The sequence below is a fragment of the Myodes glareolus genome, chromosome 25 (genome assembly GCF_982192425.1).
Source record: "Myodes glareolus chromosome 25, mMyoGla1.1, whole genome shotgun sequence".
NCBI classification, from domain to species: Eukaryota; Metazoa; Chordata; class Mammalia; order Rodentia; family Cricetidae; genus Myodes; species Myodes glareolus.
The window spans coordinates 25,991,231-26,018,483 of NC_142050.1; the positions used below are offsets into that span (position 1 = coordinate 25,991,231).

The 27,253-nt window shown below is 39.8% G+C and overlaps 2 protein-coding genes across 10 annotated transcripts in view; one reads left to right on the forward strand and one right to left on the reverse strand.

Moving 5' to 3' along the window:
• Znf800 (zinc finger protein 800) overlaps positions 1–21,525 on the reverse strand; it is a 51,841-nt gene extending 30,316 nt beyond the window's left edge. For 2 of the 7 annotated variants that reach the window (XM_087901761.1, XM_085683763.2), the window contains exons 1-5: positions 21,383–21,525; positions 20,361–20,479; positions 14,844–14,939; positions 5,285–5,428; positions 765–2,460 (exon numbers count right to left, since the gene is read on the reverse strand). In XM_087901761.1, coding sequence (XP_087757887.1) covers positions 765–2,460; positions 5,285–5,428; positions 14,844–14,939; positions 20,361–20,421 — 1,997 coding nt within the window. In that variant the 5' untranslated portion in view covers positions 20,422–20,479; positions 21,383–21,525. Of the gene's footprint in view, positions 1–6; positions 2,461–5,284; positions 5,429–14,843; positions 14,940–20,360; positions 20,480–20,672; positions 20,695–20,920; positions 21,066–21,110; positions 21,252–21,382 lie in introns of those variants that run through there. The other 5 variants (XM_087901762.1, XM_087901763.1, XM_087901765.1 and 2 more) reach the window with 5 other exon arrangements.
• Positions 21,526–21,558: 33 nt separating this feature from the next.
• On the forward strand, positions 21,559–26,857 carry LOC146889695 (uncharacterized). Of its 3 annotated transcripts, XM_087901767.1 has the most exons (3): positions 21,559–22,295; positions 23,735–23,880; positions 24,180–26,857. In XM_087901767.1, the coding sequence occupies exon 1, from the start codon at positions 21,559–21,561 to the stop codon at positions 21,943–21,945; it is 387 nt and encodes a 128-aa protein (XP_087757893.1). In that variant the 3' UTR covers positions 21,946–22,295; positions 23,735–23,880; positions 24,180–26,857. The 3 variants fall into 3 exon arrangements, with proteins under 3 accessions (XP_087757893.1, XP_085539891.1, XP_085539892.1); XM_085683765.2 differs by lacking the exon at positions 23,735–23,880; XM_085683766.2 differs by lacking the exon at positions 23,735–23,880 and having other exon boundaries at positions 21,559–22,241.
• The last annotated feature ends 396 nt before the right edge of the window (positions 26,858–27,253 follow it).

Below are 27,253 nucleotides of genomic sequence, written 5' to 3' on the forward strand. Positions count from 1 at the left end.
ACTACGTTGAAATGATCACTTACAAGTTTATTAAACAGAAAGGGAAACAAGAGTATATGTACCTAAGGAAAAAAAAATCTATCCCCTATAGATCAAACCTTCAAATCTCACTAACATATACTCCCAAGAAGAAGAAAAAATTCACTTTGTTTACTAACTTTCCCCTTCCCCTGGAAGCAGTGAGCTAGAAGAAAATAACAAGTATTAATTCTTCTATATTCCAACTGGGAATTTTTTTTTCCCTAAGTGCTACTCTTTATTTAACCTACAAATTTTTACAATAATTACAGTGCCTTAAAATGTTTTTTCTATAATTATCTCCTTCATAAATTCATTCTGATCTATTTAACTTTCCTGCAATGCATTAGGATTAGTAGACTGAGTAAAATTAATAGACTGAGTCAAATTAAACCTGTGCAAGTTAGTTAAACACCAGATTTCTATGTAAACATAGACCAAAATAAATGTATGTAATTTACAACATCAAAACAAAAGTACTGGCTCGTGTCATCTACCTGCAACTACATCGCATTGTCCTGTGGGAGGCCAGTCCTGAAATTAGCTTTTGTTCCCATGCTACTGGAATAAAGGTCACTGGGAGATAAAAGCAAAAACCATCCATCCCTTTTGCAGTTCCTACTGCTGTATGATTTATGAAAGAAAATATGTTAAAATGGAACCAGCTATAAATTATGGCCAAATGATTTTTTTTTTTTAGTTCGATGAGGGGGAGGGGGGAACAAAACTCTGTAACTGTTCCTCACCAGACAAGAGCCTTAGATCTTGTACTTCGGCCTTTGGTTTTGTTTCCTTCAGGTGAATTGGTAGCATTTGCCTTATGAGTTTTCTTATGATGTTCAAGATAAGTCTTTTTGGCAAATGCCTTTCCACATTTATTGCATCTGTGAAGAGAAAAGTTTTTTGTGACTTTCACTTCAATACCGACGTCAGCTACTTCATACTTTTTACTAGGAGAATGGGAAGTGCCGTCGTGTTTGGAATCATTATGTCTCGCTTCATCCCTTGAAGGGCCTCTTTTTGCCACTTTGTTTAGAACAAAATCAATAGGCTTTTTTATAGCTCTGATCTCTAAGCTGGCTGTTATCTTCCCAAGGTAGCGAGATGACTTTTTATGAACCACAGTTATATGCCTTATCACATCACGTTTCCGACGAGTTTCGTAGGTGCAGAGAGGACACTTGTAGAATTTAACATAAATGTTATTCCCATCGGTGTGCAGCTCAATGTGCTTAGTCAAGTTCTGCTTGGAAGTAAACTGGCGTTTACAGAGTTTACAGTAAAGCTGCTTAAAGTCAAAGCCAGCTGAAAGCTTTGGTTTCCTGGCTTTGGGCTGAGCACCTGCAGCCGAAGGGCTAGCTGGCTTAGGGCTTTCAGAGTCCTGTTTAACTTTACTTTTCTGTGTTGTTGGTGTGTTCTTCTTCTCATTTGAATGATTTGTTCCCTTTAATCCATTCTGTGGAGAATGGCTAATAGAAGGAGGTGAAGACCCTGCAGAGTCTGCTGGTTCAACTTTAACTTTTATTTCTGAACTGCTGGCAGTATTATTCGGCCCTTTCTCTCTTTTAGAATTTGCTCCAGAAAGAGTTATCTTGTGGACAATTTGCATATGTCTCTTCAGCATTATTTGTGAACTGTATTTCCTCTTGCAAAGGAGGCATTTGCATGTAGTTAAATTGTACTCAGCCTTTGAAGACTTTTGTTTTCGAGTCTTAAAAGATTTTTTAGGAGAAGCGGAATCCAAGAACAAAGGTTGCCCAGGCTTTGTTGCTATATCAGGAGTAATTGAGTCCCTCCTCAGGCCTCTATGAACTTCATCAAAATGCCTCCTTACATTCGCTTTTGTAGCAAAGGATTTACAACAAACTGGACAACTCCTACTTAATGAAACCAGAACACTCTTACTGCGTCCTTTTAAAGACTGGTTTGGAGTCTTCCGTGTTTCAATGTACTTTTTTAGTTCTTCCATCTTTTTCTTGTGTACTTTTCGAATGTGACGACGGACACCTCGTCTAGAATTGAATTCTTTCCTACAAAGACAACATATCATCTGGTGACCAAGGTCAGAGCTATCAGACATTTCCAAGTCAGCCTGTGATTCCTGGGGCTGCTCCTCAGAGGGAGGCACAACAGCTTCATCTCCAACAGTCTCTACAGGAGGAGGCTCCACGACGTCCACCACCTCAGCATCTGAGTCTGGGACAGCTTTCGGCTGCTCTGTGCTTGGCTCCTGTATTTGGACTTCAGTCTGCTCAGGGGTACTGCTTGATTCTGTGACTTCAGCAGGATTATCAGTCCTTGAAATATATTGAAACACTGCGTTCTGATTGGTTTCTATGGGTTCTAGCTTAATAATATACTCTCTCTTGTCCACTCTTGGATATATGGCTTCTAGGAGATCATTTATGGCTTGGCTTTGCTTATCATTTACATCAGGAAGGTCTGTTAAGGGAAAAAAGACAACTGTTATTAACCTGAAATAATTAACTTGTTCTAACCCTCTAATATTTTAAAATATATAACGAAGCTTATGTTTTAGTAGTGCATGTATCTAAAAAGATACATTTTACAGCACTATTTTCTTTTCAGCATTTTATGAATATAAAATCTAGTTATTAACTAAATTAAAAATTTGCTTTACTTTACCATCAGATGAGAAAAGTAAAATCTGAAGAGCTCCTTTTAAGTTCCCTTATTATAAAATACATAAGCATATGGATGGTCAGTCCTAAACAATAAAAATACTATTATTTATTTTTAGTCTGAAAATTTTAGAGTACCAAAGACAACTCAAGTTCTTACAACCCAGGATGGATAAAATATCAGTAAGGATATGACTATATATAAATGATTTTTAATATGATATAACAGTATTTTAGCTAATATAAGTCTAATAAACAATGCAACTTAATTCTACTGAGACACTTGGAACATCTCACAGAAATAAAAAATGTCTGCAAGTCAACATAAATGGTATGAGGCTAAAAAGAAAAAAAGCAGTCTTAAGCAATTTTCTCAACGTGACAAAATTTTACTGAAAAAACAGGTTAAAAACTATTAGTTTACAAATAAAGCTAGTTTTATTTATTTATACAATAACTACCCCCTCTACAGGCACCCAAAAGGTCTGCTACAACAAAGCTGGCTAGCATCAGTTCTATTTCCACATATAATTCTAAAATCTAGTTAGAAATACTACATCTAATAACTATTTGGAAACCACAACATAATTCATTATAGTTCTAATCCTCTTTTCCTTTCCCCTCATTTTTCATGGGTGTGAGTATGTTTACATATGTAGGTGCTTATTTGGGGATGTATGTATATGTATGCACATGGAGGCCCGAGGCTGATGTTTAAATAAGTGGGTGCTTGTGTGGGGGCATATGTATGCTATGGAGGCCCGAGGCTGATGCTGGGAATCATTCTCCATCACTCTCACCTTTCTCTTTCAGGCAGCTTCTCTTAAGCAAACCTAGAACTTAGAACTCCCTAATGTGTCTTGTTAGTCCGCTTGCTTTAGGGATTCCCGTTTCCACTTTCCGAGGCTGGAGTTACAGGCAGGCTACCATGCCCACCCTGTATGCATGTGGGTTCTGGAGACATAAACTCTGATCCTCAAGTTTGTGTGACAAGAGCCATTTCCCCAGCCCTTTTTCCTTTTTGTAAATAGTAAAGCTTTGCTATTATTATGTAGATAGTAATGCATGTACTTTCATAGAAGTACATGCAGAACTGCCAAGAAGAATGCACAATAATTTGGCATATCCATTTATCACTTGCACTATATAAATTACCTCTACAATCTAAATACAATGAAGAACACCAAGTATAAAATACTACTTTAATTAAAATGTTAGATTTTAACTGATGCCTCTAAACTACTTTTTAATTTATAGCTCAATAATAAAAAGTCCAATAACCTCAAATACAAGCAAACAAATTGTCTGAAACAATAAAAAACGACCAGGCGGTGGTGGCCTACACAATTAATCCCAGCACTTGAGAGACAGAGTCTGGTGGATCTCTGTGCTTGAGGCCAGCCTTGTCTACAGAGCAAATTACAAGAAAGTCAGGGCTACACAAAGTAATCCTGTCTTAAAAAACCAAAGAAAAAAAGAAGAAAGAAAAACATTTAGAAAGTATTATTATTTTTAGTCTCAATGTTTTAGACTGGCAAAACCAATTCAAGTTCCTGTAACCCAGAATGAATAAATATCATTAAGAATTATCTTATGAGTGTCCATAAGTATAACTATATTCTTCATGTAAAAAATTCTAGACGAATATGAAATATTTATTTTATCTATACCCTATAATATACTTAACATAGTTTGATAATAATTACAGAAATATTTTGCTCTTCAGTTTTTGCATCCTATCTCCCTACCAAAAACTTTTTTAAAAATTGAGTTTGAAAATGCAAAAAGATCTACAAAATATCTATGGTATCAGGCTAATAAAATAAGTGTCTCATTTTTTAAGTCCACCAAGTTTAAATCCCTGGACAAGAAATAATGAAGTTACCTCGTATTACTATGTTTTAAAGAACTTATATTAATTCTTTAAAGCAAGAAAATAATAATATTATATATGTTTCTTATTTATTCATACAAAAAAGTACATAAATTCAGACATTTAGTGCCACAAAGACTATTAGCTTGCTACCTGTCTTAATTACAAGAAGTACTAATGTTGTTAGTCTACATACACTCTAACACTATGTAACATCTAAACACATTCTGCTAAGAACAAACCCGATCTTCACATTAAGATCCAGAAAACACTAGAAAAATTAATAAATATTTTAACTGTTCTCCACCATTCACAAAATATCAATAATTTATTCATTCTTTGCTATTTATTGGATGCATTCTCATTTACTTAAAGAGAATCTAAGTAATCAATCATACTTAGCAATAAGTTGTCAAATTAAAAGAAATATACTATGAAATTGCTCCCTGAAAGACAGCATTAATATTGTAACTTTCAAATACTAACTAAACTAAATGAGCAATCCTCATTACTTCAATACAAATAAATACACTCACAGATTAAAACTCATAAATTAGGAAAATCCAAGTAGAAAGCACTGATATAAAAGTACTATCCAGGAAACTGAATACAACAATGTCAAGTATTTCATTTTATTCTCTATCACTAAATTATCTATAACTGATATCAATACCACTTTAATTAAAAATACATAGAAGCAGTAAAAAATACTTAACTCTAAAATGTATAACAATATATGACTAGAACTTACTGTCATCCATTTGGAGACTTGGTGGGCAGTAAAATTTCTTATGGGTAATTAAATTTGGTAATCCTCTAAAGAGACTACGGCATAATTTACATTCAAAAATAGTATCCACATCTTTTAACAAAATATGTTTAAGCTGTTTGGTTCCTGGAAGAAAAAGAAATATATAAAAGTTAACTCTGACCTGCACTTTTCAATCAAACACCAACTGTTGATAATCCAAAAACAGTTACTCTGAAAACAAAATACAATGTCAATTTCTACCACAGAGTGTTTATTAACTAAGTAATAAATGCTAAGCAAATATTTTATGATTTGGCAAGTTAAGATAGCCAAAAATGGTGTCCTTTTTCTATCAGTAGCCAATCAATTCACAGACAAACTAAGGCAGTGGTTTTGACATCTGAGAGAGCATTCACGTGAGTTGAGAATAAAGGTGTACACGACTCTTCCCTAGAGAGCCTGAGTCGGTAAGTCTAGGATAGAAGGGAGAATGCTTCCCATTACTCCTGCAAATTTTCTGCTGGTTCTGCCAGTTCTTTTCTAAATATGGAAGTGAAAAATAAGAGGTTTGGATTTTGGTTTTGAACACATTTCCCAATCCATTAAAGGTCTAAATTCTTATCACAGGATTATTTATGAACAGCCTTTTAAAATTCAGTTTATATTACTTCAGGCTCTGGGCCAACGTGGAGTTATGCTATTTTGTGATAAAGCAAAATTTTGCTCAGGCTTTTTGATAGCACCATCAATTTAAATATCTCAAGCCTTTATTCATGAGAAATTTGCTGTGGGATGATCCTTCTGTAAGTGCTGTGAATATGTATTATGCTAATTATTTAGCAATAAAGCTATTTGGCCTGTAGCAGCGCAGGATAAAGTTAGGTGGGACATCAAACTGAGGACTGGGATGAAGAAGGGCAGAGTTGACAGAGACTTGAGTTAGCTGCCCAAGAGGCAAGATACCAGAGGGCCGGTAAAGCCACAGGTCACAAGGCAATACATAGAAATGGATTAATTGAAAAGTAAGAGCTAGTTAATAATAAGTCTGAGCATTTTGTAATTATTATAAGCTCTTGTGTGTTTATTTGGGACTGAGTGGTCAGAACAGAAAAATTACACCTCCGTTTACAAGAACTCTTACCCCAATTCCAATTACTTATTAATATAATTACTATAATCCAGTATCTGTCTTATCCATTGATTATAAATCCTTAAAGTAGCCAAAACCAAGCTTACCATGTTTATAATCACAAGGTGTTCAATTCTAGTAATAGAGAAATGCTACTGATCTAGGGATACTAAGCATTTTGGTGGGAGATTTAAAAGGCAGAATAATTGGCAAAAATCATGAAATCGTTAAACATCCACAAGGAGCAAAGCATAAACAAGACTTTTTGTTGTTACCTCCTACAGGTCTTTGCTATAGTAACTTACTAATTAATATAAATACCTTAATTTTGTTACTTTCATTGACAAAGTATCCTAAATAATACTGTTAAGAAAACATAAGTACTGAATATTCTGTCATTTAACATGCATTTTACTGTCTATAAAGCTCTGGTACTACTGACTAATGCAAATCTTAACACAGTGAAATTAAAACTGTAGGGTCTACCACACCCAAACATTAGATGGAGCTGAGAGAACCCCTCGGAAGAGGAGGAGGAAGGATTGTAGGAACCAGAGGTGTGGAGACACCAGGAGAACATGGCCTTCAGAATCAACTAAGCAGAGTTCATGGACTCACAGAGACTGAAATGACAATCACAGATATATGGGTCTATGATAGGTCTGCATAAACGCTGTGGTTGCTTAATTTCTAACAATTGGAGTGGGATGTCTCTGACTCTTTTGCATGGGACCCTTTCCATCCTCCTGGGTTGCCTCACCCAGTCTTGATGTGGGGGTTTGTGCCTAGTCTTACTACATTTTGTTATAGCATGTTAAGTTGATATCACTGGGAAGCTTGCTTTTTTCTGAAGGGAAACGGAGGACCCATGCAGTAGATCTGGATGAGAGGGAAGTGAGAGGGGAGAAATGGGAGGAGAGGAGGAAGGGGAGGCTGCGCTCCCGATGTATTGTATGAAGGAAGAATAAATAAAAAGAAAAAAAACTGTAGTGGCTATAAAAGGTCAATGTTTCGAACCCAATCTTTAGCGATCCATTTTTAATTTACAATTAACTTTTGAGAGTATATTTTATCATCATTTTAAAAATAGGTCATTCCTCAAAATTCTATTGCAAAATAGTGCTTGACAGGTTATTAGACCATTACTAAGTGTTCAGAGATAACAAATCTTATCCTATCTAGTTATATTATCTTAAAGAGCTATATAATATCTGCATTTTGTTTAACCACCTTGTATCATAGTGAAACAAACCAAAACTAGTCATTTCACATTACAAAAGAATTTCATGACAGACAGCTATCTTTGATTCATAACTAGCCCCAAAATGATTAATTAACAAACTATGTGAGGTAAACCAGGTATAGAAATACTTGGGTTAAGCCTCTATAACAGGTACATATTTAGTTTCACAAAATGTAGCTGAATATAGGCGTAATGGGAAGAAAAAAGTGAAAATTTTACATACTGATTCTAAGTTAAAAGATGCACTATACCCAAAACAGAGATTGAATCTTGCCTCTAAAAATAGTCAACAGAGCTAAGCAGTGGGGGCCACGCCTTTAATCCCAGCACTTGGGAGACAGGGACAGGAGATCTCTATCAGTTCAAAGACAGTCTGGTCTATAGCTAGGACTGTTACACAGAGAAACCCTGTCTCAATCAATCAATCAAAATGAATAAATCAACAAAGAGTCACCAGAGCCTATTGTGGTAAATACACCAGCAGGAGGATATACTGAGGAGGCAGAAGCAAGAGGATCATGACCTAGGCCAGTCTGAGCTGTACCTTTGAGGCTCAAGAGATGGCTCAGCAGTTAAAAGAACCTACTGCACTTGCAGACCTGAGTTCAATTCCCACCACCCATGTGGAGGCTCACAACCACCCACATATTTGGTTCCAAGGGATCCAACAATCTCTTTGGCTTCTATGGGTGCCAGGCATGCACATGGTACACAAACATTCATGCAAACAAAACACCTGTACACATAAAATACAAATAAATAAGTCTTTCTAAAAAGTAGTCAGAACACTGAAGGGAAAACAGCTGAAGAAAAACAAAGAAATCTATTTAAGTTCGGTGGCTAAGAGCATCTTGTGTTCTTGCAGAGGACCCAAGTTTGGTTCTCAGCACCATCATCTCAGCTCACAGCTGCTGACAACTCCAGTTCCAACATCTCTGCACCTACACTCATTTGTATACTCCCTCACACATACACACATACAGACGTGATTTAAAATATAAAAAATTAAGAATTTTTTAAAATTCAATTTTAAATTTAAATAAGCAAATATCAACAATTTAAAGTATTGCCAAACTTACAGAAACATGGTTATAATTAATAAAAACAGTGAAGTGTAAAAGGAAAAACTTAAACTAGGTAACCAGTTTGTTCACTAGGATCTTTCCATCATATCAATCAAAGAAAAAGAAAGACATCAATTTCTTAATTAACTCTAGTTACACGGTTATATTCAATAGCAAGTATATTACTTATACCCAATAGGCATCAAAAAAAGTATCTCCTCTAACCTATCAGTTATATAAAAACACTTTCCTCAAAATGCAAACACACACACACACACACACACACACACACACACAGTTACTGTCGGCTCAGGCACAACAATTTCTTTTGGGTCAGAAATACAACAAATGTTCTCTTGATCCTCTGTCCTTTGTATGCCATCGCCCATGTTATTCTTACTATAGCATGTCCTTCCCTAGTCTGACTCACTTGAGATCCAGGGAAGAGGTCTCTTCTACCAGGATGCCTTCTCTGACATTTCTATTAAGATGCTACCATGTGCACTGTCAGTGCCCCAGCTTCCCCCACTATCTCGCACTTTGTTACTGTTCTATGTATCTATTATGCTAAGATACCTAAGAGAAAAGTTATCTTTGATGCTCACCACTGTACTCCTATTCTCAGGACAATGCCTGATGACTTTCATTAACAACTTTCTATATATTATGAATATCATTGTTTTTATCTATGTGTAGTTGACTTGCTAATCAAAAAGGTTTTCTAATTCCACATACATACAAGACATTTTACAAACAAGAAAAGTAAGATGTGTCTTGTTGCATACACAGATGTTAAAAGATTTCCTCTAGTTTTAGCCATCATTTAGGGTGTTGTATGTGTGATACTTTTCCCACAACAGAAAGGATTTATTCAAAATGAGCTACCATTTTTCTGATCGCTTTGTCACAATGGACACAGCCTCTGTCATACTACAGCTCCTCCTCACCTGAGACAAATGCGTGGACATCTAGACAGAACATAAAATTTGTCTCATTATGAATCCTGAGAAACAGTCATGCTGATTTTCTCCAAACCATTCCTTTAACAAAAAAAATTGCTCTCTTTCTTGCTTAGGTTCTTAAATCACCTGAGAAGTCACTGCTAATTGCTTACTAGATCAGCAACCAGGTTCTTAAATAAAATAAATAAATAAAACACCAAAGGGTAAGAGTTTTGATAATAGAATAATGGCACATACAATAATAAATTTATAAGAAGGATAAAATTGCTTTAAGACTATGCCTACTTGATGAATCTTTCACCCTAATAAACACTTAATGGAGCGTCTATTAAATATCACATACAATATTATTCAATTCACTGGAAACATATAAGAGAAGGATGTGGTTCCACGATATTGACAGCTTCAGACTAGAAGAATTATCTGCTTTCTAGGAACATAATCCTAGAGGACATACTTGGAAGATGCATACTAAAAATAATAAACCCAAAAGATATCTAGTCCCATTTAAATTTTCTATAATTGCTAACAATCAGAAAAATTCCCTCAGAGGCTGAAGAGACAGTTTCAGGCTTGAGAGCACTTGCAGCTAGCTCTTCAAATGACTACTTTCAGTGCCGAGAATCCATGTCAGGTTGCTCACAGCAGCCTCTAATTCCAGCTCCAGGGGATCTGATGCCCTCTTCTGGCTTCCTCAGACACTGCACACTGCATTCATATACACAGGTATGTATACACACACTGCATTCATATACACGTATGTATACACACACACAGACACAAAATAATTAGAGTAAGATTCCCCTCAAAGAACAGGCAGTCTCTTTTATATATCTCTCACAGATCTTACTTCCACGCTAAGCTTATCTAGAATTAAAAATAAGCATCATAATTCAGTCATGGTTTACACTAACTTCAATGAAAGTTACTTCAATCATAAAAAAAGTAACTTCGAGATGGTAAAATCTAGGAAGACAACCACAAGAATCATTACACAAAAGTTATTATTTTTCAGCAGAATACTTCATTATTCTTTCCTGGGAAGGGGAGGATGAAGTTCCTTGTGTATAGTAGTATAGTATATTACATATGTATAGAACCTTTTCTCTATAATTATATACATATATATTTTATAATTTAACATTTAAATTTTAATTTGTCAATCTCATATTAAAAATTAGTTTTAAATGATGGACACGTTCCCTCATTTTCCTGTTTTAGCTTTAGGGCTTTCTAAAGTTTCTTTGTCTCTGTAAAATGACTAAGAGACTAACAAAGAATAATAATCTCAAATAAATCAATGTAATAAATACCTAAAAGATATTTAGTAAACATCTAAAGTTATTGTGTGGTTTTTCTTCAAAATTGTGTTTTGAAGAAAGTGAGAAAGGAAGGAAGATCAACTAATTATGTTAAGAAAAAGGAGGGAAGCCTGAGGACATGGTATCCCAGGTGTGATCCTGCAAGTATTTACTCAGGCATGGTGGGGTAGTACCAGAGCCAGTACTGGGAGTAAGCATCAGGTTTCAAGTCATCCATTAGGATCAGAGCAGAAAATCTATAACCACATCTAACTCTACAGTAATTTCAACAACCAAATCTATCCACAAAGCAAAACTACACAAGAATGTATGTCTACTACCATTTCTACTGGGAGGAAACAAAGAATATATTTATGCATGGACAAAAGGAAGAGAACACACTATGCAGCGGTTGTCACTTATGCAAAGGGTTAGGGGAAGCTTACTTTTTGCTCTATAAACTGTTATATCCACAATATCCACAATGTCATTTCTCCCCCCCCCAAAAAAAAATCTACTTAAATTGTTTCACAAATCAAGCAATTAGAAATAAATAACAGAGGTAAGAAAGAATTTTCAACTTAAAGCCAAGAAAATAGTGCAAAGCAAACACAAACACTGAACTGTAAGACAGTAGGAATGGGTTAAAACTGTCCTGCAGTCCGTGTAGCACACATGAGCTGGTGAAATGAGTCAACTCCTTCAGACACAGAGGCCTTTATGGGTTTCCAGCTTGGGTAGGAATTAGTATCAACTCACAGACAGTCCAGTGTAGGAGGAAGAAAGTAAGAAACTCAAAGATGGCACAGCAGTTGGAGCCAAGTATCTAACTTGAAGTTGAATGCAGATCCTACAACACCGCTGTCCACCTGACTTAGGCTCTGCCACTTACTAAGCAGAGCCATGGACTTCACAGTTGTACGGTCAAGCACCTATCAGATACACAGACACAGCACTACCAGGATAGTTTGCTCAATGCAAAGTGTGTGACCCAGATACAGTGGAAAGAGGCTGGAAAGGGATGAGTCACTGAGGGTGTGCTTATAGAAGGCTGGGTCAGGGAGGAACTCAATCTCAGGTTAGAATGGACATTAAACCCCAAGTCATGTGGCCCATTTTACCTTACCCTTTAATACCTTTGGACACAGAGCTACTTCAGTAGACTTTAGATTGGCTATATATGTAAGAGATTATTGTCTTGAAGGAATTAAAATTTCTGATTTATGGGACACAATAATCAAAAATTAATTTTTAACCAAAAATTAATTTCTCTGAACAACTGCACACATTTCTAATTATAGTATTTTCATAATTTTTCTATATTAAAAAATAACAAGGCTAATGTGTTGGGGAAATTTTTTTAAAAATACTTCTGGATAGTTTTATGTTAACTTTATGTTTATGTCAAGTTAAAGTCATTTGGGAAAAAAAAAAAACTTCAACTGAAAAAAATACCCCCACTGGCTTGGTCTGTAGGTCTGTCTGTGGGGCTTTTTCTTGATTGGTGATTGATGCGAAAGGGCTCAGCCTGCTATAGGTGGTGCCATCCCTGAGCAGAGGTGGGCCTGGGTGCTATAAGAAAGAAGCTGAGTAAGTCATGAGGAGCAAGCCAGTAAGCAGCTCCCCTCCATGTCCTCTGAATCGGCTCCTGTCCCCAGGTTCCTGCTCTGACTTCTTTCAATGAAGGACTGTGATGTGAAAGTCTAAGATGAACTAAACCCTTTTCTGACCAAGTTCCTTTTGGTCATAGTATGTTATCACAGCAATAAATTCCCTAACTAAAACAAGCACATTTCAAAAGATAAACAGCTGTGGAATGACACTAATCGCGATTACCTATCTCACTGCCCCATTCTTTAGCCTACACAGCAAAGAACTGGCAAACACAGTGCAGTAAGAAAACACTCACTTCATATTCAAATATTTTCCTTAGGTTCATATACTTGGATGCTTAGTCACCAGGGGTGCCACTAACTAAAAGGATTAGAAGGATTAAGAGGTGTCCTCTTGTTGGAGAAAATGTGGCCTTGCTGAAAAAACTTTGTTGCTAGGGGTAGACTTTGACGTTTCAAAAGCCCAAGCCAGGTCCAGTGTATGTGTCTCTGTCTTTCTGTCTGTGGGTCTGTCTGTCTCTCTGCCTGTGGACCAGGATGTCCCCTCAGCCACTGCTCCAGTGCCATGCACACTTCAGTGCTCTCTGTCACGATGATAATGGACCAAAGCTCTGAAACTGTAAGTGAGCCCTGATAGAGTCTCTCTTTTCGAAGAGTTGCCATGGTCACGATGTCTCTTTATAGCAACAGAATGCCTTCCAAAATTTAAACACACACACACACACTATATAACTTTCTAAAAAGAATTTTATAAATCATTTATGAAGTACTCAATTTCAACTTAATAAAATAATATGGTAATAAACCAAGGCAGTAAAAGATAACCTTAACTCTAAATGGATTTTTAAAAGGAAACAGGTTATATCTGAGGATAATCTACTTCTTTGAATAATAAACTAAAGCAAATGTTTATTTCACCCCACTACAATTTTTTTCTTTAAAAAACTATTAATGTATTTTAATTGTGTGAGACTGTGTGTGTATGTATGTGTGTGTGTGTGTGTGTGTGTGTGTGTGTACATATATACAAATCACATGCATGCAATCACCTGTGAACATTAGAAGAGGGTGTTGGGTCCCCTGGAGCTGGAGTTACAGGCAGCTATAAGCTGCTATAGGGATGCAGAGAACTGACCTTGGGTTATAAGCACTCTTAACCACTGAAACAACGCTCCAGTCCCTCACCTGTACTACTTTAAAACAAGGAATTCAAAAAACTTCATTCACACAGTTACACCATAGTCATAATTTCCTTTGAACCTCAGAAAAAAAATTCCATTAAGACAGTAGCTTTAAAATAATGATGAGATCCAACTATCCATAGATTAGGTGCCAATTCATTGTATTCATCTGCTTATTGATATTTGACTGAATAGTGATGTCAGAACATAAATCTACAAAAATGCATAAGCGAGTGGTAAGAATCATAGCAGCCTATGACCTCACTGATAACACAGAAGTCCTCACTTCTCAATTGCTTATATGCAATAAGTAACAGCTATGTTAAAGTATTGACCTGTAACTGCACAAATGTAACTCGGCCAATTCCTATAATACTCCACAATTAACAAGCTTGGGTTTGGACAGGTGATCAGCTCAGAGGTTTACAGCACTCACTGCTCTTCCAGAGAACCCAGGTTTAATTCCCAAGCACCCACATGTCAGCTCATAACTGTTTATAACTACACTCCAAGGAATCCAATGCCCTCTTCTGGCTTCTATGTGCATCAGGCACACATGTGGTACACAGACATACAGGCAGTCAAAACATTCATACATGTAAAATAAAATTTAAAAAAAAAGAAACAAAAGCTTATTAAATGTATCTGAAGATATCAGGGCTAGAACATGTCTTTTTTTTTCTTTTCTATCCTGTGCTCAACTGAAGATACTGAAAACTCCAGAGTTTAGCAGGAGGTAAGCCCCACAAATCAGAAATGATAAGAAATTAATCTAGAATGATATTCCACGTATCTTAATATAATTTAACCCAAGTTTATAAAGAACCAGAATAACTGACTGCCTTAAGAAGTAACAGCATTTTATCTTAAAATATACCAGATTCCTCTAAACTATAGTAAAACATTTTAAAACTATTTAGTAGGTAGTATTGAAAAATAATTCCCAGACCAGGTCAATGTTTATTCATTCATCTTAAATTACTATAAAGAAAATCAATAGGCAGACCTTCTAGATAGTTTTTAATTACTGTGTGATGTCTGAAAAAAATAACTAAAATGTTCATACCTGATCGAAAGCACTCAATTATTTGCTGAATACCAGATTTGGATGTCTGTAGTGGTTGCTGTAACAAAGGTGGATCTCCAGGCTCCAGGATATAAACTACATGGGAGACAAACACACACCCAATCCACAAAAAAAAAAAAAAATTAAAAAGGTTATTTAAATCACTTCCTAATGAATCAAACAATAGTTTGTCACAATTATGTTAATAATGAGAATACATCACATATATTCATGTATGCAAAATTCACTATCATCTTTATAATGAAGCAATGGAGGGAAAATCTCAATCATTCTCAATATTGAAGACTCAATCAAGACTAGTTATTAGGTCTAACAGCAAATGCTTACTGCTTTGGCATCATTCAGTATACACTGTTTGCCTTTTCATTCCCCTTAGAAATGACCTACATTTAACAAAAACCTTTAAGGCTATGGTGGTTTACCATATCCAGTAAATCCTTCCAAAAGCCTTAAAAATCACCTGATTAAGCAACCTGGACAATACTCAAACCCAACTGCCTAAGAAAGCAATAGACAAGTATACAATTAGAGGGATATAAGACTTTCATTGAAGTACTCTGTAGCACTGTACTCAACTGAGAGATATAGTACAAATTCTAATTGTTATTAATAAAAACCCAGAGTCAGACATTAGGGGGTCAAAGCTGAGAGATCAGAGAAGCACTGCAGCCAACCACTAGAGAGATCGTACCTCTACCGAATCCTCAGACCAAAAGGGCAATCCTGTCCTCAGACTGCATCAGACTGCATCCTCAGACTACAACTGTCTCTACCAAACTTCAGACTGCCCTGAGCTTCTGTCTCCTCCTGCCTCATATTCCTCCTCCGCTCAGCCATATCACTCCTGTCTCCACCTTTCTAGTGCCGGGATTAAAGGTGTGAGATCCCACATGCTGGGATCACCTTTGTGTGAGCTCTGATCCTCCTTTAGACAAATTCAATCTCGTGTAGTCCAGGGTGGCCTTGAACTCACAGAGAATTAAAGGTGTGAGCCACCACTGCCTGGCCTCTAGTGGCTTAACTCTACACTCTAGTCTTCAGGCAAGCTTTATCTGTTAAAACACAAACAAAATATTACTACAGAGAGACTTCAAATTTCAAAGTCTCTTTACAGGGACCAAACTAAAAGCTATGAAGACGCCACATAACAGCTGAAAAGCACCAGCTAGGTCCCCGGACTAACAATGTAGGGTGTCAGTATTGTTAAAGAATAAAAACAGGTATGAACTATGACCTATTTACATTAGTACATATTTATGCAGATGCAGAAATACATAAATGTAGTTGCTAGGGGTATGAGTCTAGATAAGAGAAAGGTACCTTGGAAAGACACCCTGAGTTTAGCAAAGGCTCTGTCAGGGTGGGTCATTGAGGATGATGCCAGCTCTCTGCCTCACAGTCCTATTACTTCAGATCACACAAGTCAGGCATTTACAAGTAAAGTAAGCAACTTTTCCATCTGAAAACTAAAAATTTCACTTCCGTATCTAGTAGTCATTATGGCCCACTCTCCTTTGCAAAATTCTCTGATGAGTGGAAAAACGAGATCATGTGACACAGGAGCAGACAAGGACAACTGTGTGTCGGTTGTCAGACAGACAGCAGGCTGTAGTGAAGAAAAACTGGCCATTCAGTTGTCTTTAATAACATAATGTCCACCATAACCCAGGGACCACTCAGTGTGAGTGGGCAGCAAGTTCCCTTGAGCTGGATGTGTGCTGCTACTGCTTTGCACCTTAGACCTGGAGAGCAACCCCATTTTAATACAGAGTAGCTGAGGCTACAGGGCTATGCATACAGATGCAGCCTTAGACTCTTTCATACTTCAAGTACTCAAATAAGAGGAACCTCGTCTCAGGACTACATCATTTCACCAACTTTAGGTACATAAAAACAATAGACACAGACAACTAACCCAGTTTGAGAACACTGACAATAACTGCAGTGATAAAGAATAAGACTCCAGAAGACACTCCTGCGTGTCAATTGTGTGGCTCTTTACTGAGGTATAACTAAAACAACTAAATACTCAGGTCTCTTTTCCTCTTCTCTAACATGGTGCTAACAAAATTACCAAAAAAAGGAACTTTGTAATTATTAAATAAGATATAGCAAACTAATCAGAACCCACCCTGAGATATAGCAGCACCCACATTATCACATACAAACAACTGCTTTCCTTGCATCAGAAACAATCTTCTCACAAAACGTAAGTCAAACCAGTCTTTAAGAGAACCAACAGCAGAGGTTCGTTAGCAGTCCATTAGTGCTGAATTAGGTATTAGGTAGAGGGATCTCTTTCCAATGGTTGTGGATGACAGCAATTGATAACTATAAGACATAATGAGCTACAAAGAGAAAATCTACCAACTGTAGAGAACTAAGGTCTGGCTTTATAAGGAGCAAGAAGCAGAGAATTAGAGAATAGAAAAAAAATAAATAACAGAAACAGTGAAAGAGCTCTGGGGAGAAACAGACTGTGTCAGAGTTCCTCATTTGGGTGTATGCTCCAGAAACTTTCTGTAATACACCACTTCCACTGCCATGTGACAATACCAGCCTCAGAGTTAGAGCAAAGTTCTTACCAACCACCCTCAGGACACTTCCACTAGAGCACAGACACACCCTGAGACAATATTCTAAATAAGCCTGATGTCTTGGCTCTGCATGGACACATTTACTTAGGAGACTTGTAAGTGTAGCTCCCACTGTTAAAACAGACTTTTTCATTTAAAATGTATTTGCAAATAGATATATGTGTGTACACATAATTATATACGTATATATTATATGTATACACACACATATATGTAACTTTCTAAAATGTTCTCTTATATATCCTGTTGTCTGTTCCAAGATCAGATGATGAGAACCACCCAGGTCATAACATGTAAAAAAATTATCTCCCCCAACAAAAAGCACCCAAACCCTCAGAACATTTTGCTTTACACTCTTCTAAGAGCACATCTGTTTTTGTAGTTTTCGCCGGCCTTAAAACAGCTCCTTAACAGATCTTTCTGACAAAATGATATCTAGGATTTGCTTACCAAAAACTACAAGTTGGGGGAGTAGCTGGAGAGTAGCAAAGGGGATTGTAGGGAGGTAAAAAGACAACAGAAAAGAGATTTTCCATGTACTGATAAATGACTAACTGCATGGTGGCTACATCACAGTCCTTCTACCACTGTACTTTTAACTTCTGAAAACTTCTATTTTAAAAAATTTCTAAGAATATGCATATCCTGACAAACTTCTAATGCCACCTCTCACTATAAATTGACCCATTACATCAAAGCATAATGGTCTCTGCAGGAGCATTCTCATCTAAGGTTGCGCCCTCTGTTCATAATCCAAATGAAGGCAGACCACTCCTGGAAGCCCATAAGGGATTTCTCAACCATCACATGAGCATCCTCCACCTGAGGACATCTTGATCACAACCATGTGATACTTCCTTCAGATCTGAAAATGTCCTCCTCACTCGGCACACACCTTCCTTGAAATACTGAAAATGAACTAACCTAAAAATCAGCAAAGGCTTTCCATTGAAATAAACATCCCAAAGTATTTAGTTCTACCTAAGGAAGCAAATATTAATAAGCAGTAACTTTAGTTATTTAATTAATGATATTTACTGATTTGTTACTGGGAAAGAAAAATTCAATTTGCATTAAAAAATTAAATTCCAGAAAGCATTTTGAAGGCATTACACCTTTTAAATACTTAATTACCAATGTGTACCATAAGTCATGTTCAGGATTACCTTATTTATTTGTTTTAATCTATCTCTTCCCACTCAAAAGCTATCTGAAGAAAGCACTGTCTTTTTCAGTTTATATCCCCACTGCCTTGGGTATCACCTGGCACCTAAGGCATGCTCAGCAATGACTTGCTAAAGAAATGAATGAGCAAACTAGTAAACGCTATTCAGCTCCATACTATGCAATGCATCTTCACCTCGGATGTACAAGATGTGCAGCATGGAGGGCACTGAAGTCAGCCGGGCCAGGAGCTGAAGAAAAACAAGGTCCCATCCTGGAGGCACCTGTTTTATTAGGTTATTACTGATCCAACAAAACACAACAGACATAAGGCTGGAGCCAAATGGTTCTTGTCATGTTCAGCAACATTTTCTTTTTAATTTATTGCTTTTTAATGATCTTTTCTCATTTTACATACCTATCCCAGTTCCCATTCCCACCCCTCTTCCCACTCCCCCCACCTTCTCCCCCTCCTATACCCCAGCCACTCACTCCTCACAGAGAGTAAGGCAACAAAGTCTGACATCACTTTGAGGCAGGCCTAAGGCCTTCTCCCCTATATTTTGGATGAGCAAGGTGTCCCTTCAAAGACAATGGGCTCCAAAAAGCCAGTTCATGCACTAGGGATAAATCTTGGTCCCACTGCCAGTGACCCCACAGATTGCCCCATCCACACAACTGTCGCCCACATTCAGAGGGCCTAGTTTGGTCCTATGCGGTCCCGTGTTCCCTCCCCCACCCCACACCCATCAGTCCAGGGTCAGTGAGCTCTCACTAGCTCAGGTCAGCCGCTTCCATGGGTATCACCATCATGGTCTTGACCCCTTTCAGCAATGTTTTCTCAACAGGAGTTTCTTCCCCTTTACTACCACCATTTTCTCCTTCTCAAAAAATTAAAATAAACTTATGATAAAAATCTAAATACGTGAGTGTAATTAAAATATTTCAATTAAAAACAAGCCAAAGTAGAAAAAAAGCATGCCAACCCTGGTAACTTTGAAGTAAAAAGTGGTAAACAGTTGTCTTTGAACTGGAATAAAACAGCCTTTATTTGTAGTGACAGTATGTTTTCCATGATGCCCTTTTAAGGCCAAAGTTCTAGAACCATCAATAGCTTACAAGTACAATGTCTATCAAATTAAAATTCACAAATGTTCTTCATGAGTCAAAAGTTTTAATATCATAAATTTAACCAAATCGCTCCAACTTAAATACCTTAAATATGCTTAAGTATTCCAAGGAATTTACAATACAACAAATTCTATCCAAAACATTTTAAGATGTCTTTAAATGTAAAAAACCCGGTTTCCCTACAAGTGCAATCAACCTTCTTGATCCAAACTAAACTTTTGAGGGGGTGGAGGGAGGCATCATGCCATGTTTTTTTTAAAAAAAAAAACTGCATGGGAAACTTATTTTAGTGATAAGCAATTTTCATGAAGATGAATGCTGGTATTCAACCACCTATCTATCTTTGCCTTTTTCTTCTGTTTTAAACATTCGGAGCGTGGAGTAAACCACGAACTGAAGCCTGAAAAAGGAAAGGCAGCTGACTGATCTTGTGGAAATGATTGAGGGTGACACTTGCAGAACTTTCTCTGGGGGATCAAGCAAGGGAGAGCTCTAGTCTGTCCAGGTTTTTAGCATTAAAGTAGATTTATGCTGGGGAGAAAGGCTTCTTAGAGACAGCACTGGAGGAGGAGAGCAAAGACACCGGGCAGGAAAACGGACTTACCTGGTTCACAGCATCCGTGATGATGGTGGTCAGTTTGACAGTATTTGTCCCTCAAAGGCATTTTTAATGGGTGCGATCTATTTTCTTTTCACTGTGAGAAGCTCTTCATCGCGGCTTGGCTGCGGAGAGAAGCACAAACCCGTCACTGTCCCCGAACTTCCTGGGGAGGCCCTGGCTACACGCACCATAGACCATCAACGCCATGCGCCCTCTGCTCTCCCACCCCAAGGCCCGCACCTTCCGCTCGGCCACGAAACCGACGCCCGCCCGGCCTCCAGCCCCAAGTCCCCCCGCACAGGTTCATCGCCCTACCCGGAAACGCAGCGTCCGGCGCGCAGCGCAGCGCAGCACAGCGCACAGCCAAGGCCTGGCCGGCTGCGCAGGCGGCTGCGGCCTCGCCGGCCGGGGCGGGCGGGCGAGCGGGCGAGCGCGCAGAGAGCCGGGCGCGACGAGGCCCCGACGCGGCCGAGGACAAGCTCGCGCCCTCCCGCCACGCACGTGCGTCGCGGGGGTCTCCCTGGAGCAGGTCGGGTCCGCGCCGCCAAGTGCGCCCAACTTACTCAACTCCCGGAACGGACGGGCGGACGGGCGGGCGGGCGAGCGGGCCGCGGCACCAGCCGGGCGCACGACGCGGCGGAGGGCCCCACCTGGCGCAGCCCCGGCGCACGGCGCGGAACCGAACGGGACTGCGGCCCGGCGCGCTCCCCAAAGAGTCCCCGGCGGCGCGGACGCGGAAGCGCCACAGCTCACCACGTCCCCGGACCGCGGTGGCGGCTCAAGGCGGCCCTCCTAGGCGCTCCGGGCCGGCGAGCTGGAGGGCGGGCGCGCGGGCGTAGGCAGTTGACAGGAGGAACCGCCGGGCGCAGCAGCCGAAGGAGCTGGAACCGGAGCGGGCAGGACCGAGGCGCCCCTCGCCGCCAGGGCAACGGCCGCGCCGAGCCCGGTCTCCCCCTCAGCGCCGCTCCACCTGCAACGGTCCCCCGGGCTTTGGAGAGGGGCGGGGAGCTGCGCGGGGCCCCCACCTGGGGCCTGGCGGGTAGCAGATGCTTCGGGAAACTTTAGGGAAGTCAGTCCCGTTCTCTCTCGGCCGTCCCCCCCTCCCCGGTCAGCCCGAGCGACCGCCGTGGAGAGGGTAGGAAGGGGGAAGCAGACAAGTCTCCGGCTGCGACAGGGAGCGACTGACTGACCCCGGACGGAGATGGGGCGAGGGCAGGAAGTGACAAGCTCACGGAGTGGGTGGGGGGAGTGTGGCCGGCACGCCCGGCAGCGCGGCGCGCATGCGCTGGCCGGGCAGCCCCGGTGGGGAGGCGACGCGCGGGGCCGGCCTCGGGGGGAGACGGCGGGGCCGGCGGCGCCGAGGTGGATGGCGGGCCTCGCCGGCGCGCGCCCGTGCGTCCTCCCGCCGACCCGGCGGCTGCAGAGCCCCGACCCCGGGCCGCGTGCGTCCCGAGGTGTGAGAGCCGCGGGCGCGTCCTCCCCGGGCACGCGCCGCTCGCTCGCTCGCTCGGGCACCAAACTGTTGCTCGCGCGCTGCGCTTCGGCCCGCCAGAACCAGGCAGGATTGGGAAGCCGACGGAGAGAGTAGGGGAGACTCGGTCCGAAAAGGCTGGCAGGTGTTGGCTAGCCAGCAGTTGTCTGTGGTGCCTTCTTGAACTTGGGAGACCAGAGTCGTCTTCGGGCTCTGAGGAGGAAAACGATTGGTCGGAGATGGGTACCCCTGCAGCGTTCTGATGGTGCCAACCTGAAAGTGAAGTTGGGTCACATGGCTAGCACGCACTCTCCTTCTTTGGCCCCAGCATCCTGCTTGGAAAAATCCCCGAAGATCGAAGATGACCATGATCGTCTTCTGTCAAATCTGCAAACCTCCAGCTGCTTCTCATGGCGAGTAGCTGCTGCGCCCACCTTGTTCCCAACCCTTGCCCTTGCCCCCTTCAAGTATGTGTCAGCTATTGGTCAGGATAGTTTAAGAGCGCCCCTTTGCCCTTATTTATCTGAAGATTAATGAAAATCACAATTATCTAACTTGAGCTTCCAGTTTGCGAGCTCCTCTATGTGTTTGGGATTTTGGTTTTTGGGGTGGTCTTGCTAAGTCGCTCAGGCTGCCTGGTACTCACTTGAGTAATCCAGGCTGACCTTCACCCCAGGAGTCTCCTGCGTTTGCACTGTGCTTCTCAAAGCCTGGGTTACAAGCTAGCCACCACACTCAGATCTGTGTGAAGAAAATCACCAAAATCCATTTTGAACATCCCAACCAAAGTTTGTAAACAAATGGAGTCTGTAGGCAAACAGGACTGTTAAATAAACCGCTTGCATAGGTGGGTCCTGTCCAATTGGAACAGAATAGAATAGAAAAATGATCTGCAGCTACATATTCCGATCTTGTCTTCTGCCCCACTGTCAAGAAATGATGCAGATTATAAGTCAATATGCTACTTCTATGTGATGGTATTATGCAACCTCTAAAAACCATAATTGGGGTGGGAAGATGACATTGTCAGTAAAATGCAAGCAAGCAAGCAAGAAAACCTGAGTTTGATCTCAGAACCCATGTTAGAAAAAAATACTACAAGGGTGGAGGGCGGATATGGAAGGACTGGGAAATGTGGGGAATCGGGGTGCATGATGTGAAATTCACAGAGTCAAGAAAAAATGATGTGGGGAAAATACTTAGTTCGTGGTGGGAGTGCACCTGCAGTCCCATGCTAAGGAGACCAATAGAATCCCGGGGCTTGCTGACCAGTTAGCCTGACCAAACGGATGAGGTCCAGGTTCAGTACAAGACCCAAGAGCAATTGAAGACATACAACATGGACCTTTAACCTGTTCACACACAATCCGTATATCCACAGATCCACAAAATTTTCTTCTGTAATATTAGCTGTATGAAACATACTTTAACCAAAATGTATTTTTGAAATGTAATAGATGTTATAATTATAGATGCTTCTGTCTGAATGACGCATATACGATTTAATAAGAGTTAACAGTCAATAGGAAAACTATAATTTTTTTTCAGTGTTCCGTAAATAGTTAAAATTCCACTCTTAAATGGCTATAATTATGTGAAATGGAATAAAACAATAAAGCACAAAAAATATAGCACTCAAAATGCAGTGAAAGTACTGAAAGACAACACTGTCAACCTTGGAGATAGTGAGTGGTAAAATCTTAAAATATTTTTGTTTCAAAGGACATTTTTGCTAATTTTGCATAATTATATTTATTCCATGTATAGAGTTAAATGCTAAACTTTTATGAGCCAGGAAAGTATTATGTATGGGAATTTAAGTGCTGGCCAGGTATTAGTTTTAAAATGTGTTTTTGTGGAGGCTGAAAGATGGCTCAGTACTACAGAACACCTGTTGCTCTTGCAGAAGATCTGGGTTTGGTCCCCAGCACCCACATGGTCTCTCACAACTGTAACTCCGGGTCCAGATGATTGTTAAGTGCAGTGGTACAAATAACTGGCCATTACTAGAAGGGCCACAGAATTGCTAAGAGAAAATTTTTTAAAAATCTGGTAAGTACAGACAAAATTGAGATGTGAGTAAAACAGATACCCAACACCAAGTCACAGAGTTTTAAAGATGAAAATAAGCCATGGGAAATAGCTAGTAAACCTTACTTTGTCCCTGGGAAAATAAAGGCCCCAAAATAACAAGTGACCAGTAATAGCTGCTTTCCAGACCTAGGTAGTGCCCTACTATAACGACAAGAGTAATATCTAAGATGCGTTTAGTCCTTAAAATGTTTTCAAGTACTAACCCTTTCAATTCCATCAGCAATCCAATGACGTTTCCCTCTTCTTCCATTCTACAGTGAAACATAAAAAGAAAAAATTTGCAGCTGACAGGCAGTTGAGCCAACATCTGAAACAATTTGACATGGGAACTCAGGAATTTAGCCTCTAGTTTTATATTGATTCACTATATCATGACTGTTTGGGATCAATCACATGGTGTGTGAAAGATGACCTGTCACATACCTGCCAGCTGGGAAGAAAGGTCTGAATGTCAAGATACTGTGAGCACAGTGGCATAGTGATCCCAGGAGACAAAGGTAGAAGAGTTCAAGGCCATTCTTGTCTACATAGCAATTTGATACCAGCCTGAGCTACATGAGACCCTGTACCAATAAAACAAAACTAGTTTGTACATATATGAAGTCAAATGGAGCTGCTAACTCACAAGAATATAACTGAAATTTCATGAAACTCTGAAAGTTAAATTTTGGATACCAAGAATTATCATCCTACCTTTGTAGAGCATGTTCACAAACCATCCTAGGTATGACGTGAACTATATATACCCCCACAGGTCCAGATGTTGAACATTTTCTCTCAAGTTGAGGACCCTGTTTTGGGAGGCGTAAAAACTTCGTAATTCGAGACCTGTCTGGAGAGAGATGATTGGGGGCATGACAGTGAAGGTTCTATCTGGTTTCAAGTCCATTTCTTGGTTTGTCCTTCCTGCCTACCATGAGATGAACGATTCTGTCATGTGATTTTGCAACTGTGATGTTTTGAGTCTCAGAGCCAATGAAGCCAGGAAGTGTGAACTGAGACCTCTGAAAACTTCCTACTGTTTGCTATATCAAGATATTTGGTCACAGCAATGAATGGTCTAGACAATAAATTACTACAGCCTCAATTTTTTTTTTTGAGACAGAATCTCACTGGCTCAAACTGGTATTCCTTCTTAAAAGTTGAGAAGTACATTCTATAGAGTAACCCAACTTCTATTTTTTTATTGATTTTTATTGAGCTCTACATTTTTTCTGCTCCCCTCCCTGCCTCTTCCCTCCCCCTTGGAGGCCTCCCCCAGGGTTCCCATGCTCCCAATTTACTCAGGAGACCTTGTCTTTTTCTACTTCCCATGTAGATTGTATCTATGTATGACTCTGTTAGGGTCCTCATTATTGTCTGAGTTCTCTGGAATTGTGGTTTGTAGACTGGTTTTCTTTGCTTTATGTTTAAAAACCACCTATGAGTGAGTACATGTGATAATTGTCTTTCTGTGTCTGGGTTACCTCACTCAAAATAATGTTTTCTAGTTCCATCCATTTGCCTGCAAAATTCAAGACGTTATTTTTTTCTGCTATGTAGTACTTCATTGTGTAAATGTACTATATCTTCCTTATCCATTCTTTGGTCGAGGGGCATTTAGGTTGTTTCCAGGTTCTGGCTATGATGAACAATGCTGCTATGAACATAGTTGAGCACATGTCCTTGTGGCATGATTGAGCATCCTTTGGATATATACCCAAAAAAGTATTACTGGGTAAAACCTTGAGGAAGGTTGTTTCCTAATTTTCTGAGAAACCTCCACACTGACATCCAAGGGGACTGTATCAGCTTGCATTCCCACCAGCAATGCAGAAGTGTTCCCTTTTCCCCACAACCTCTCCAGCATAAGTTGTCATCAGGGTTTTTGATCTTGGCCGTTCTTACAGGTGTAAGGTGGAATCTCAGAGTTGTTTTGATTTGCATTTCTCTGATGACTAAGGATGTTGAACATTTCCAAGACCCAACTTCTATTTTATGATTTAAAGTTACTCTTATCCTCAGTGTTAGAGACTGAGGCACATTCACACATGTAATTACTGCATACCAAGCCGCCACTGGCGCTTCAAGCCATTGTATATGCTCTCAATTTGTAGGGCAGTAATTTGGGTTAGCCTTGTCTGAGTCACCAAGTTGCTGCTCATCTGGAGGCTTGACCGAGTGTGTCATATAGCTGGCTGTTAGTGCTGTCTGGTGACTGGAATCCCCTCAGTGCAGCCTTTCATCCTTAAGGTGAGCAGTGTGGACTTCCTCATGCAGTAGCAGCATGCCAAACCAGTCCAGTGAGAGCTATAGGACCTCAGGAGTTATGAAACATCATATCCACCACAAGCATTTAGTCAAAAGCCCAGCATCCTCCAGCACATTCCCACAAGCAACGTGTAAGGTTCCTGTTCCCCAAATCATCAATGGCATTTGCTCTTATTTTTAATGTTACTCATTCTGATGGGTGAGAGAAAACCTTAGTAGCTTTTATTTGTATTTCCATGGTGACTGGATGTTTAGCATTCATGTATGGGTTGGCCATCTTATTTGTATTCTGAGAAGTATATTCATTCTGTTTGTCAATTCATTAACTGGCTTATTTGAGTTTGGGCTGTTGGGGGTTGGTTGGCTGGTTGTTGTTTGTATAAACTTTAGTCCCTGTCCGATGTGTAGCTGGAAAAGATTTTTCTTCAGTTCCACAGCTGTGTCTTCTCTCTGTTCATTGTTTCCTTTGTTATACAGAGCTTTTCTTAATGCAATTCTATTGTAATTATTCCCTCAACTTTTGGAGACCTTTTCAAAAAGTTCTTGTCTATGGCTGCATTTTGAAATGTTTTCCTCAGGTACTTTGATAATTTCAGATTTCTTATTCTTTCATTTACTTTTGTACATAATGAGAATATGAATTTAGTGTCATCCTTATATACATAGATGTTCAGTTTTCCCAGAACCATCTATTGAAATCACTGTGGAAGTTCCACAAAAACTAAATATTGAACTATCTTGGGATCTACCTATACCACTCCTAGAAATATATTCAAAGGCATCTAAGCATATTATAGAGACATCTGTTCATCACGTTCCTCATGGTACTGTGCATTATGGCTCAGTTATGGAATCATCCTAGATGTCCACCAACAGATGGATGAAGAAAATGCACAGATTGCAATGGGAGTGTGTTTTAGCTGTAAAGAATGAAATGGCGGTTGCAGACTAGACTGGAACTGGGGATCATTACATGAAACAGCTGGCACATGTTTTCTCATGTGTAGAGTATAGATATAAATACATGCACACATAGCGATAGGTATGGAGGGGGGATAAAAATGAAGTCTGAGGAGAAGGA

Bases quoted from the DNA above. Each gene is read 5' to 3' on its own strand.
- LOC146889695 (XM_087901767.1), top strand. From the start codon at position 21,559: ATGGGGCGAGGGCAGGAAGTGACAAGCTCACGGAGTGGGTGGGGGGAG.